The following is a 13520-nucleotide window of genomic DNA, read 5'->3' as shown; positions in this document are numbered from 1 at the left end:
TCCTCATCCAGGTTCATGGACACCCTAAAATCTGCCCATGGACGCCATGTTAAGAAGTCCTGATCTGAGAAAACATACTTTAAAAAAGGTGTTGAAAATACCTCTGCTCTCAAGTGTGGACGCTGCCTTTCTGAGTTCAAGCAAACACTGGGAAATAAACTCGTATGTGCAGAAGATCGTCACGGCCTTCCAGACTAAGGAGGGAAGCTGAGAGCCACCAGCCTGCTTTCTGCAGAGCCAGTGGTCCAGGGACTTGCCCATTAGAACAAGTGGCCGGTGAGGGCATGGATATGGCCAGGGCCAGAGTCTGAGTGTAGGTCAGACCAGGGGAGGGGGGCCTGGTTTCTAGCCTGCTCCCTGCGTGTCTTCTCCCATGAAACAACAGGCTCCTGGACAACAGGGACCAGCTTCTTTTCTGTGGCTCCTGCCTCTTGTGGTAGCCCCAGGGCTCAGCACAGGGCCTTGCACACAGTTGGCACTCAATAAATGCATATGAAAGAACACAAAGGCATTTCAAGGGGAGCAAGGGCCACTCTTCTGACCCTCATATTCTAGGGAGAGGCCGTATCAGATGGCCCAGACGTGACGGTCACCCACGGGCTCCCGCCAGGATGGAGGGCCGGCCCTGGCCTGCTCTCGGCCTCCCCGGTACCGCCCAGGGTGGCTTATAGGCGCTTTGGGACTGCTGACTGGAGCCACAGAAGGCCCTTCTTTAAAGCATGACGAAATCTTAATCGCTAACCGCCATTCCCGAGGCGATTGTAAAATTTCTATTGGGAACATAATTCAGGTCTCCCCCTTAAAACCATCTCCCCCATCTCCGACTTCTCTTGCCTTGTGAGTAAGTGAAATAGTTTGCCACCGTACAAGGTGATTTTGGAGATCCTGGGAAGCCCCCCCCACCCCTCCACCAAATTTCATAACCTCCCTCTGCTTACACCTTGTTATACAATGAGATTTTTTCCTTTGGATTGAGTTATTCCTTCCATACATCTCTAAAAAGAGATTTCTATTGGAGGCTTTTGCTTCCCTTCCCTTCACCCTGTACATTCTGCTTTCCTCTACCCAGCACACCATTGCTGCTGACAAATTAAATGACAAGAACCCACTCTGGACCCCAACAGGGCTCAGCTGGTTCCCAACCCAACCCTCCCCCCCCCCCCCCCCCCCCGCCATTTCATCTTCTCCATTTGGGGATCAGAAGCATGGCCCACATAGGGGGACGGGCACAGGCCCTTCTTCTTCCGCACAGGTGCTCCTACTCTCACCCACCCTCACGAGTGCTTGCCACGTACATGCCAGGCCCTCTGCCCAGCCTTGGCACTGACTGACCAGAGGGCTGCCGGAAGAAAGGTGAGACAAGGAATCTAAAAACAAGCAAAATGTTGTATTTGCCCATGAGGAAACAAGAGGCCTGGCTTGCTCTTTCTTTCCTTCTTTTTTTTTGCAGGGCAATGAGGGTTAAGTGACTTGCCCAGGGTCACACAGCTATTAAGTGCCAAGTGTGTGAGGCTGGATTTGAACTCAGGTCCCCCTGAATTCAGGGCCAGTGCTCTATCCACTGCACCACCTCGCTGCCCCCTTGGCCTGCTCTTGAGGACACAACTCGGCTGTCCTTCAGTCCGTCTTTTGCCCAAGTGCCTTGAGTTCCATAGCACAGCTGGAACACCGCCCAGCAGCTCTCCCAGCTCACCTGGTAGTAGCTGATCAAGCCCTCGAGCTCGTCAGCATGGATGACTATGTGGAGGCCGCACAGCTGGGCCAGGCGGAACTCCTGCCCGTCCACACAGGCAAAGCACACCTGCAAGAGAGGAAGAAGGAGGACGTGGCTAAGGAAATTCAGGAGCTGCCTCCTCGTGGCCTCTCCCCACGCCCTGCTCAGCCACAGCACACGGGTCCCGTACCACGGCAGGGAGCCCAGCCTGGGAGAAAAAACAAAACGAAAGCACTGGAGCAACCGGGCGTTGCTGCCCCAGGCCAGGGGACAGTTCCCCAAACCTCCTTCCAAGGACAGGCTTTGCCAAGCATCACTACCCTGGAAGCACACGGCTCCTCCAGCAACCTTGGCGAGGCAGAGGGAGCACGGTGCAGGGCTATACCCCCACAGGTGGGGTCCACGAAACCCAAGTGTGCGCCCAAGCCCAGATGGACCACGAGCAAGGCCCTTCAGACAGAAAGTGAGGCTATTGCCCCTTGCGGGAGACAAACATTCTCAGAACCCTGGCTCGAGGGCCATCCTCCAAGGGGGCTCACACTTGTTCTCGGCCGCCTGGGGGACCAGACTGGCCCATTGACGAGTTCTGGGAGGCAGGTCAGATACACAGGTGAAGGGAAACTACCATCAGCCACCTTGACCTCTTTTGAGGAAAATGACCTCCTCTACCGAGTGGTGGACACTGAGGTTCAAGGTCTTTGAAAAAAGCCAAGAACAGGGGGCGGCTGGGTGGTGCAGTGGATAGAGCACCGGCCCTGGAGTCAGGAGGACCTGAGGGGCAGCTAGGTGGCGCAGTGGATAGAGCACCGGCCCTGGAGTCAGGAGGACCTGAGGGGCAGCTAGGTGGCGCAGTGGATAGAGCACCGGCCCTGGAGTCAGGAGGACCTGAGTTCAAATCCGGCCTCAGACACTTGACACTTACTAGCTGTGTGACCCTGGGCAAGTCACTTAACCCTCACGGCCCCGCAAAAAAGAAAATAGCTGAGAATGGAAAAATGGTAGATGGGGCACAAAGGGTTGTCAACCACTTCTACAGTCCCAGCATTACCTCCTTCCAGGTCCTGGTGCTGTTGGCCTTGCGACTGCTGTCCACTGCAGCCTGGTACTCGCCCAGATGCACCAGGGTAGATGCCAGGCGGGCAAAGTTGGACACATTACTGTAGAGTAGCTTGGCCGCTTCATACATGGCCTCCTCGTAGCAACGGTCACCGACCTAGAGAGATCCTCTGGTTAATTCCATGCAGGACTCTTAGTCGAGCCTTTTGACATGTGTGTGCGTGTACACACACACACCCACACACACACACACCTTCCCCTCTCTCTCTCTCTCTCTCTCTCTCTCTCTCTCTCTCTCTCAACAGACAGCCATGGGGGAGGCACTGAGGACAGAGGCCTCAGGAGCCCACAGCAGGCCTGGCAAACTCTCTCCTGGGGCAGGGGAGGGACTTCGCTGGAACCTGAGTGTCCTAAAGCCAGAATCACCAACTCCAACTGTGGCTGCTCCTGAGATCCGCCCGCACCCTTGGGAAACACAAAGACCTTCTTGGTCCTTGCCTTTGGAAGCAGGCCAGCTTTGGGAGTCAGGTTCAATACACAACTGGGGGGGGGGCTGGCTGAGGTGGGCAGGGATAAGGCTCAATCACAAAGCCCCTGCTCTATGAAGCCCCTCTAGCAACGTGTTTAATTTGAGCCAGAAACAGACATTTGGATCCTCTGGATTCAAAGAACTGAAAATATACCCATGACAAGCAATGAGACTTTTGTCATATGCAGAAAGTGTGCCACTTAACATTATTAATGGTGGCCAATGGCACAATAACATTTACCTCCTTGCCCCCAAACAAGGTCGATGTGGTCAATCAAACAACGCCTTGGGCTGTGGCCTCCTACTTGAGCCATGCCCGGGGAGAAGCAGGAAAGCAGAGGAAGGCTGGGGAGCCCCTCCAGATGGCCCAGCCTGGTTCTCTCAAATGCAGAGGGCGCATTTCTTTAAATAGCGATGCTGGCACAGAGATGCCCAGAGGCAAGGTGGGTGGCCGGACTATCCTGATGCTCTGCCGGGCTGCCTGTCCTAGGTAGAAGCTGAGGCCAGAGAGCCCGAAGAAGCCAGGGCCAGCGCTTGGGTACTCTGAACCTCAGGGCTGCCATAGCATCTGCCAGCTAAGTGACAGGGACAGGAACTCATGGCCCTGCTGCTGCCACCGAACAGCAGGTGGCCTGGGCAGGTCCCCTCCCTCCCGCCATCGACCTTGAACCACCTTCCATGTTGGCAAAGGACAGATACACGAGCAGCCCCACCTGCTGGATGTGGGCATTGTTGGGCCCATTGATGAACTCCTCCAGCTCCGAGAGGCGGTTTGTTTTGGCCAGAGCAAAAATCAGCTCCGTCTCTACATAAGACTCTCGGCCCTTTTTCCTGGCCATGTGTAAAAATTTAACAAGATCCTCCCAATTGCCTAAAGGAAGAAACATGCAAGTAAGACCGTGCAGGCAGTGTGGCCAAGCTGGGGTTGAGACAGCGGGCCTTCTGTGACTGGGGTGTGGCACAGCAGAGACGGCTGCCCTGATGGTGTAGGGGCAAGCGTCTGTCATGCCGCAGAGGGAGGTCGTCCCCCACAGTGATGTCTAAATCCACCCCGATCCCCATCAAAGAGCGCCACATGTAAGGGTTCCCCCGGACTTGTGTTGGCTCACGCCTGAAGGCTGTGGCCTTCCATGGCGGGCAGGGGCCGGCAACGCCCCAAGGCGGGCAGCTAACTCACCATTTCTGCTGGCGGCCTCGACGACTTCCAGGTAAGAGGAGGGGTCGTCTGCTTTGGTGTACGAATCGATAGCCTCTCTCACCAGGTCCTTCTGCAGCTGGGCCCTTGCCAGCTGGCTCCACACGGCCGCTTCATTGCATCTCTCTGCAAATTCGTACGCACGGTCCAGATTCCCAATGTGTTCTATCAGGACCTGTCAATTGGGAGAATGGAAAGTAACCCACTGTAAAGCTGGGGATTGAGATTAATAACTTCAAACTAAAAATTCAATCCACAATTTAAGTGAATTGCTCTCTGAGCAAGGCTGTACTTCTTTCTTTTTTTTTGGTGGGGCAATGAGGGTTAAGTGACTTGCCCAGGGTCACACAGCTAGTAAGTGTCAAGTGTCTGAGGCTGGATTTGAACTCAGGTCCTCCTGAATTCAGGGCCGGTGCTTTATCCACTGCGCCACCTAGCTGCCTCCAAGCCTGTGCTTCTTTCAATAAGAATCTCATGCTCTGCTCTCCGTAGAATCCTTGAGGTCCACCAGAAGGACCTAGGCTGGAGTTGGGGCCTCCTGAATCCAACTGTGGGTGTGAAGCCTTCATTGAGGGCCCTCGGGCTCTGGCCCAGCCAAGGAGTATTTGTCAGGATGGCCAGGCAGTCCATGACTCCAGACAGGGAGACCCCTAGCATTTCTCGGGAGGCAGACCTCAAGCCGCCAGGGCAGGTGCTTCCTACCGCATGTCACCAAGTTCAGCACTTACTGTTTTCCTTAAGCTTTTCTCAAGGGCTTCATTAATGGGTGGTTATGGTGTAAGGCCTTTTGAAGAGCTGCGTCTCTGCTTCATACAAATGAGACACAAAGCTGTTCATTCCAACTTGAATCAATAGGGAACATTTTAAAAATCTTTAAGTGTGTGATGAGAAAACTAGGCTTATAAAAATATGTTCTCCAAAAGAATCTTCTTTAGGTGGAAATAACAGAAACACTGCACAGCACAGAGAACACAGTGGTGGCTAGGTGTGTGATCAAAAGCAAAAAGCAGGGGGCAGCTAGATGGCGCAGTGGTAAAGCACCGGCCCTGGATTCAGGAGGACCTGAGTTCAAGTCTGGCCTCAGACACTTGACACTTACTAACTGTGTGACCCTGGGCAAGTCACTTAACCCTCACTGTCCCACCCCCTCCCCCCCAAAAAGCAGAAAGCAGAAGGGTTTCACGGCCAACCTTTTTTTCTTGGGGGAGGGAAGGGGGTTTCTTATTGCTGGACTTTCCCATTTTAAAATCTTCATAGTCTTTTATCCACACATGGCCATCTTATGGCTAAGGACCCTCTGGCCCTGTGTAGAGGCGCAGGTAGCAGTGCCTGGCTGTGGTCCCTTCTGGGCTGCCTTTACCCCAGGGAATGATGGGATGCCAGGTATCCCTGGCGCTCACCTGGATGGCCGATGTGTTCACATCAAACTTCCTGAAGATGGTAAATGCCTCTTCACACAGCTCGTTGCTGACGGCGATGCTGGCAATGTCCGGGGCATCGTAGTTATCCAGCCGGGTGACGTACTCCATCACCCGCGTGCGGTCGGCCTTGATGGCGGTCAGAATCAGGAGATTCTGGAGATTTCTGTGAAAGAATGGGCCCAGGAGAGGGTCAGAGGGCCTTCCTGAAGGATGCTGGGATTGAGGCCGGGCTGACCCCTTGTCACGGCTGAGGCTCCTGCCCCACTGCAGCCATCCTGTGCAGGGCCCTCTGGGGAACCTAGCGAATACCCGGCCCTTCTCCTAGAACTGTGGGTCCCATAGTCTGCATGCATGCGTGTGTGCGTGGGGAGGGGGTCCACAAATCCATGTGCACACAACACGTTCAAACAGCAGGCCCTCGATCCGTGGCTTGTTACAGAATGTGTTTATGTGGGGAACTGCTCTGAGGGCAATCTCAGACGGCTCCCTGGAGGAGACAGCACCATGTGAAGCGGCTGTGGACAATGGGCAAGAGCTGAAGAGACAGGAGTGAGGGGTCTCTCTGGGATAGCGGAGCAGAGAAGGGCCCAGAAACAAGCGAGTGTGGGGCCTGGCAGAGGGGAGGGGGCTGCTTCCTGCAGCAGACATGGCACCATCTGTGCCAATGGGAGCGAGGATGGCAGTGGCAAGGAGACGCTGGTAATGACTTCTCAGCATCTGCACCATCTGCCATTTTAGAGTGCAGTCTCTGGCACCCTTCTCCCTGCTCGCCACAGGCTCCTGAGGGCTCCGGGGAGAGGCTCTGCCCTAGGATGGGGGAGGGCACAGAGTCTGAACAAGCACCTAGCGACCAGTGCCTGGCAGAGCCGTCCCCTAACTCAGGAGTGGTCTTGGGACATCCCCGTGTTTCCAAGGACACTGGAAACAATCACTCCTGACTGCCCCTCCCTGCAGAATGCAGACCCCTGCACATCTGGGCTAAGACTTACATCCCCTCCACCCAAACCATCAAGCACCTGCATGAACCAGAGAACAGACAGGAACTGGACCAGAGTGCCAGCCCCTGGACGCCAGCACATGCTCCTTGTTGACGGGAACGCACCCCCCCCTTCCCAACATGCTTAGCCTCACACCAAAGGCTGCGGGCCCAGGGGCACCTCAAGTCATGATCCTGTCCTGAGGAAACTGCACGTGGTAGAAACGGAAGCTCCATCCCTAAAGGTCCGATACTGAGACTCGGGACCTGGGTGGAGCGCAGGGACGGACATGGAGAGGAGGGGGGAGTGGCACGAGCAGGGGCAGCGCGGCACACAGTGGGGCCCTGAGAAAGGGGGGTTGGCCAGAGCAGACAGCATGCGGGGGCAGGGTGGGGCCGTGGGGGCCCACTCACCTGTGCTCGCTGAACACAGAGTTGTCAAGGACGATCTTCTCGAGGAGCTCGATGAGCTCGCTGGGTAGGTCGGCGGTCATGAAAGCTTTCACGCTCACAGACACCTCTTCGGGGTCCTGGGTTTCGGACAGAGCCGTCTGCACCACCTGGTTTGAAGACATTTGGAAGAACTCGATTAGATGAAAACAGACAAGTTGTGGGTGGCCAGGACTGGCAGGCTTGGCAGAGGCCAGGCAGCGGGAAGGCCAGGCCAGAGGATAGCCGCAGGACCACAAAGCATTTCCCTCCTGATGACCCTGTGATGGGGGGGTGGGGGGAATCTTCCAGGGGGCCTTGAGTGCCGAGAAGCAGCAGCCCCACGGGTGAAGGAGTCAGGCAGTCATGCCCCTGGGCCAGAATGGGCAGAGGGCACTGAGAAGGTGCCTGACTATGCCTGGGTAACCACAAGCATCCCTAACACCACTGTTGTGTTGGAGCAGGCCTTGGCAGCTTGAGTCCAACTGAGGCACAAAGAGCAATGCCACATCATGCTGGAGCAGGACACATTCGGTCGCTGTGGGAGTCCGGCAAGGACCCTGGATGGCTCCTTTGAGGCCAGAGCCACAGGGGGAAGGCTCCAACTGTCAGGGGCTCTGCTTTTCCTCTAAGCCTGGCCAGCTCCTCGCTCTGACATTCATACGTCCTTCCCTCCCTGCCTCAGGTCGGCTCCTCCCCCACCCTGAGCTAGAGGAGCACAGAGCCCCTTTACAGGCCGAACTTTCTGTCCCTGGGTCCTCAAATGCTGTGAGGCAGACAGGGCAAGGGAGATTATTCCCGCTACAACGAAGAAGAAACTGTGGGTCAGAGGGCGTTGTGGGTCTGGCCTAGGGTCCCACATCTGGCTGGCAGCAGAGCTGGGATGCTAAGCTAGATCTGGTACCCATTCCACTGTGCCCCAGCTATCTCATGAGGACTATTTAGCAGGACTCCCAGAAGCACCCCTTTCCCTTGCTAGGCACACTGTGCACCAACAGAGATGGCGTGCGTGCATCTGTCCCCCTACTTCGAAGGCACTTGATGTGTGAATACCTCAAGCATTTTTCTTTTCTTTTCTTTTCTTTTTTTTTTTGCGGGGCAATGAGGGTCAAGTGACTTGCCCAGGGTCACACAGCTAGTAAGTGTCAAGTGTCTGAGGCTGGATTTGAACTCAGGTCCTCCTGAATCCAAGGCCAGTGCTTTATCCACTGCGCCACCTCGCTGCCCCCTCAAGCATTTTTTAAAATCCCATTTTAGGAATGGAGACAGGCTGTTCACACTCCACGAGCAGCCTCACTAAGTCCCCAGTCCAGGTGATCTTCCCGACTCGGGGTTTTCGATGCATGCACCACCATTCTCTCTGAAGAGCTTTCATTACTTGGACACGGACTACCACCACATGCCAAACCAGCTCAAATAGCAACAAAGAAGCCGCCTGAACTGAGCAGAATCAGAGCCCTCGGCCTGAGCCAGCTGAGCTCTCCAGGGAGGGGAGGACAAAGACCAAGCAGAAAACTAGGGCCGGGCCCGCCTATCCCTAAGGAAGCGCTGCTCCCTACGCAGCCGGGGGGCAGGAGGAGGACAGAGGCAGACACACCGACAGGCAAGCTCCTGTGCTGGCTCTGGGGGCAGCAGGGGCCTCCACACGGGGCGTTTTTTTTCTCAGGAGAAATCGAGGTCAGTAACAGGAGACGAGTAGGAACAAAGAAGATGGTGCTTCATTTATTTCTCTCGGGCTCTTGTTGAGAAATGTGATGGGGTATGGTTATTTAATCCTCTCCTGTTCTGTCTGCGGGTAAATGGGGCTCCAGGGCCCAACAGAGCGGGTCAGAACACTCACCAAAGTTGGTCCAATACTGAGGATCCCAGAATCCCCAAACCGAGAGCTGGGAAGCATCTTAAGAGACCCAGCCAATTGAAGTCAAGCCACTGGCCAAGGTTATACAAGGAGTGCAAGAGCCACGCCACCCAAACCAGCTCTCTGGACTCACACTTTCTCAGGGGATTTAGTATTTCTTAGGTGCTAAACCTGGAAGGCTCTGGAATAAGACATTCTCTTGCCTTAGGAGAGCTGATAAACTGGCAGAGAACATATAAAAGGAGCCTGAAGAAACCACCAAGTACCAAGGAGAATGAGGCTAATGGAAGCAGACACAATCGTGCTAATGGATCATGCAGACACGAGGAGGGCCTGCTCACAGGCAGAATAATGAGGCCTCCCGTGGCCTTCCACTAATGAAGGCTCCTCAGGAGTACTTGAGAATCTCACGTGAAACGTCCAGAGGAGCTGACATGATTGCAAGCTGTTTTAAGGGGAGAAAATAAAGGCAGGTCAGGCCGGTCAAGAGAGGCCATATGTCTAAGGGGGATTTCTCGAGAGAAGAGGTTCTGCTCTAAGCAGGCTTCCACCGCCAAGTCGTGGGGTCAGCTATAGCTGGCCGCCTCATTGGAGGAAGGAAGCCTGCAGCAGGCAGAGAAGCTGCACAAAGAGAAGGCATGAAAGCGCAGACAGCCTGACCGTTAGCGCTGCCAAGTCCTGGCCTTAATGTTCTCTCGTCTGTGCCTGGCCTCATTGCTTCTACATCTACTTAGTGTCTGTTCCTAACGTGCCTCTCTCAGGCCGCCACGAAGTTCTATACTACTCAGCCACATCAATGACTTGAATGACATCACAAAAGGAGCAGCCATTGATCCTGACAAAGAACACCACTTGAAAGATGTGGGGAGACTCAACAGGACTAAATGTGGCCTCGTTTGGTCACCGGCCCCCCTCAGCTGTGGCTTGGCCACAGCCGGTCTTTTCTTACTAATCCATAAGCACCTGAGTGGCACATCTGAGGTGCCAGGCGCTGGGCAGGGCACCAGGCAGAGGGATGTGGAAATGAACCAAGCAAGGAGTCACATTTTCCCAGAGAAAACCAAGGACAGCTATGAGCAAGTCCAAAAGCCATTTGGAGGTGGGAGGAGCCAACAAGACCCTACAGCCACAACTGCTGTTCATCCCACGTTTTCTGGGAAGTCGGGGCTCAGTTCTGAGGGTGAGCCATGGTGCAGAGGGTCCAGCTGAAGGCAATGGGGACCCGTGCTAGGGCTCTGGAGCCTAGCACCTCCAGGAACAAATACAGAGTGCTCTGCTGGCCTTCAAAGCCCTCCACAACCAGCCCCCCCCCCCCCCCCGCTCCCTTTCCAGGCTTCTCACACCTAACTCCCCACCCTGTGTCCAATGACACCAGCCTCCTGGCTCTTCCATGAACAAGATGCCCCATCTCTCAGCTCTGTGAATTTTTTTTTATTTTTTATTTTTTTGGTGAGGCGATTGGAGTTAAGTGACTTGCCCCGGGTCACACAGCTAGTGTCGTGTCTGAGGCTGGATTTGAACTCAGGTCCTCCTGAATCCAGGGCCGGTGCTTTATCCACTGCGCCACCTAGCTGCCCCGTGAATTTTCTCATTTTCACTGGGCCAGCCCTCCCTCCCCAACCCCTTCTTCTCAAGCCTGAAATACTCTCCTTCCTCTGCTCCAACTACTGCCCTCCCTGGCTTCCTTTATGTCCCAACTAAAATCCCACCTTGTACAGGAAGCCTCCTCCACGCCCTCTGGACTCTGGTGCCATCCCCGCATTCATTTATTTCCTACTTATTCGTTACACGGCTTACTTCGTATGTATTTGTCTTCATGTTGTCTCCCCCCCTGGACTCTCTGCTCCCGGAGGGTACCAGGCCTGGCACACAACAGGCACTTAATAAATGCTTAGCGACTGACCCACCCACCCACAGCCCTGTTGCAGCAGAGAGCACCACATCCAGGTTCTTGACTGGTCAGTGGCCTCAAAGCAGACCGGCCGGCATCCCCTGGATCTCCCGCGTATGGAGAACTCAAAGCTAGGCCGCTGTGGCCGTCCTAGGCCCCAAATGTCTGTCTGTGACCGTCAGAAGCCTCCCCCCTCTGATACCTGATCAATTAGTGGTCTCCTGAACGGGTTGTGCTCCTCCAGGACATTTGCCCAGAGGTCTGGGTCTTTTCTGCGTACCAGGTAACGAGCTTCACTTTTGAATAGAGAATTCTCATTACAAACCTGCAAGAAGCAAAGGTTGTGCTCAGAACCTCTTGCTCTGCGGCCCACGTGAAGACCCTCTGCCCGACACCCCACAGACATGAGCAGCCTGTTGAGCGCTCCTGCCCCCTTTCATCAGATCCCAGGGGCAGAGGGGCATTATTTAGAGGAAGAAATGCAAGAGGAAAAAAAGCAATGGGCTCCGTCAGCCATATTATACCATAAACATTGTTCTCCCAGGAGTCTGTTGATTCTCCCAGGGACCAGGAATATCAGAAAAGAAAAACCAAAACCTAAGTCCTAACCCCCTCCCCCAATTCCATGCACTTAATCGCCCCCCCAATCTCAATGGATGGATGCCTTTAGAGTATCAGAACAGGGCTAGAGGGGGCATAGAACTGGGGAGGCCTAACACGGGTTTTGAAAGTGCTTTGAATAATTCAAAGCACGGGCTCTGAGGTCATCAGGCAGCTAGAAAGGGCCAATAGAGAAGCTCAGCACACAGTAATCACTTAATAAATGCTGCTTGACCGAGTGCCCCAGGACATGGGAACACCAGTTAAGGTCCTGGAAGGTGTACCCAGACCATTTCATGCCACCGTGGTTAATAAAGAAGCACATGATTGGGCAGCAGGCCTAGGTCACTGGGGAGGTCAGGAACCGGTTAGCCAAAGCCTGGTGCTGGCTGCTTGGATCTTGGTGCTCTATGTGAAAATTCATTTATCTTCAAGAGAAGTGCGCCACTTCAGAGGTGGACTTCCTTAAAACAGGAAAGAGGCTTGCGTACAGCACAGGGAGTTTGGGCTCAAAGACAGACTAAGCAGAAATGAGAAAGCTGCTGCACTTAAGCCTCTTCCAAGTGCCCCCTGTGGCTCGCCTTTACGGCGTCAGAGCTGCCTGACGGGCCCTTCCTGAACCAAGGTCACTCTCAACCAGTGCTAGTTTAGGTGGGGCAGGGACACGGAGTCTCCCTTGGCTCCTTTGGTAATGAGCACACCATGTGCCACAGGGGGAAGCTCTGGCAGAGGGCACTGTCATCCAGTGCGATGGTGAAGCCACCCAGGCAGCCCCAGGGGCAGGACCCCCCAGCCCAACCCCAGGGCCCCTCACAATTAAACACTGTGAAATAAAGTCGAAGAGATGAAAAGCAACAGCTGCTAACCTGAATGAGCTCGAGGTCACACTGCCCCCTCTCATAGGCAACACAGGCCAAATGCGGGTCCCTCTTTTCACAGTATTTACCTACAACACGGCTGTCGTAGTAGGGATTCTCGCGGAGGAAGCGCTCGGGGTTATTGTTACTGTCGATATAGATCTTGGCCAGGGCATTGTGGGTGGCCGGCTCTTCACAACCTTCGTGGATGCGGGATTCCAGCCAAGGAAGCAGCAGTTTTAGCCTTTGGGTTAGGAGAGAAAACGTCACGCCACAGCTGCCCACGGCCAGCCCCCACCCCCTCCATGAGAAGCATCGGCTCTCTCACAGAGGCGGCAGAGCCTCGATGCTGATGCAGCTTTCGTGCCCAGTGCTGCGAGGCGTAGCTGCCCTGAGCTCAGCCCGGAGCCTTGCAGACTGGGCCACAAATGCACCCACGCACGCAGGTGACAGGCAAGGGGGAGAGGAGAAAATGAGAAATACCAAGAAATCAGGCGAGACTCCCGGCCAGTGGGAAAACTCACACAGACAGCCACATCAAAGCAGCTGCCCATTCTCACTGCCGTGCCTCTTAATGAGCCGGTGGGACAAGCACAAGAGAGCCCGTGGGGCCCAATGGGCCGTTACCTGTTCCTTTTCTCCACCTCAGCCACCAGGTCCTCGGTGGAGAACTGTCCTCTCACCACCATGATTAAGTTCCTGATGACATCCTCTGAACAATCCACGTGAAGCAGACCTCCGATCACAGCGGGCAGCCGGCTGGGGTTCACCTGGCACCAGACACCCCGTCAGCTCTCCCAGCAGAGCGCCGGCACCAACGGCTCCTCCCAGCCCTCTCTGGGGCAGCTGGCCCACAAACACCCAGAGGGACCCGGTTGCTCCCTTCCCTTCCTCTGGCCCCGGAATAGATCTGTGACTACACCAACCCTGAGGGCCGCCGTGGCCCAACCAACCCTTCTGACCTCTAGCCCGCCGAGCCTTGTGACGGAGGCTG

The 13520-nt window shown here is 55.1% G+C and overlaps 1 protein-coding gene across 4 annotated transcripts in view; it reads right to left on the bottom strand.

Moving 5' to 3' along the window:
* Positions 1–13520, bottom strand: part of CLTCL1 (clathrin heavy chain like 1) — an 81674-nt gene that overhangs the window by 19892 nt on the left and 48262 nt on the right. For all 4 annotated transcript variants that reach the window (XM_044003687.1, XM_044003670.1, XM_044003696.1 and 1 more), the window contains exons 16-24: positions 13154–13296; positions 12536–12770; positions 11272–11394; positions 7306–7451; positions 5895–6078; positions 4477–4669; positions 4013–4170; positions 2763–2927; positions 1694–1801 (exon numbers count right to left, since the gene is read on the bottom strand). In XM_044003687.1, coding sequence (XP_043859622.1) covers positions 1694–1801; positions 2763–2927; positions 4013–4170; positions 4477–4669; positions 5895–6078; positions 7306–7451; positions 11272–11394; positions 12536–12770; positions 13154–13296 — 1455 coding nt within the window. The remainder of the gene's footprint in view (positions 1–1693; positions 1802–2762; positions 2928–4012; positions 4171–4476; positions 4670–5894; positions 6079–7305; positions 7452–11271; positions 11395–12535; positions 12771–13153; positions 13297–13520) is intronic.

Source organism: Dromiciops gliroides, chromosome 1, assembly GCF_019393635.1.
Source record: "Dromiciops gliroides isolate mDroGli1 chromosome 1, mDroGli1.pri, whole genome shotgun sequence".
NCBI classification, from domain to species: Eukaryota; Metazoa; Chordata; class Mammalia; order Microbiotheria; family Microbiotheriidae; genus Dromiciops; species Dromiciops gliroides.
The sequence above is the reverse complement of the archived record's forward strand: the minus strand, read 5'-3'. Positions and strand labels throughout refer to the sequence as shown.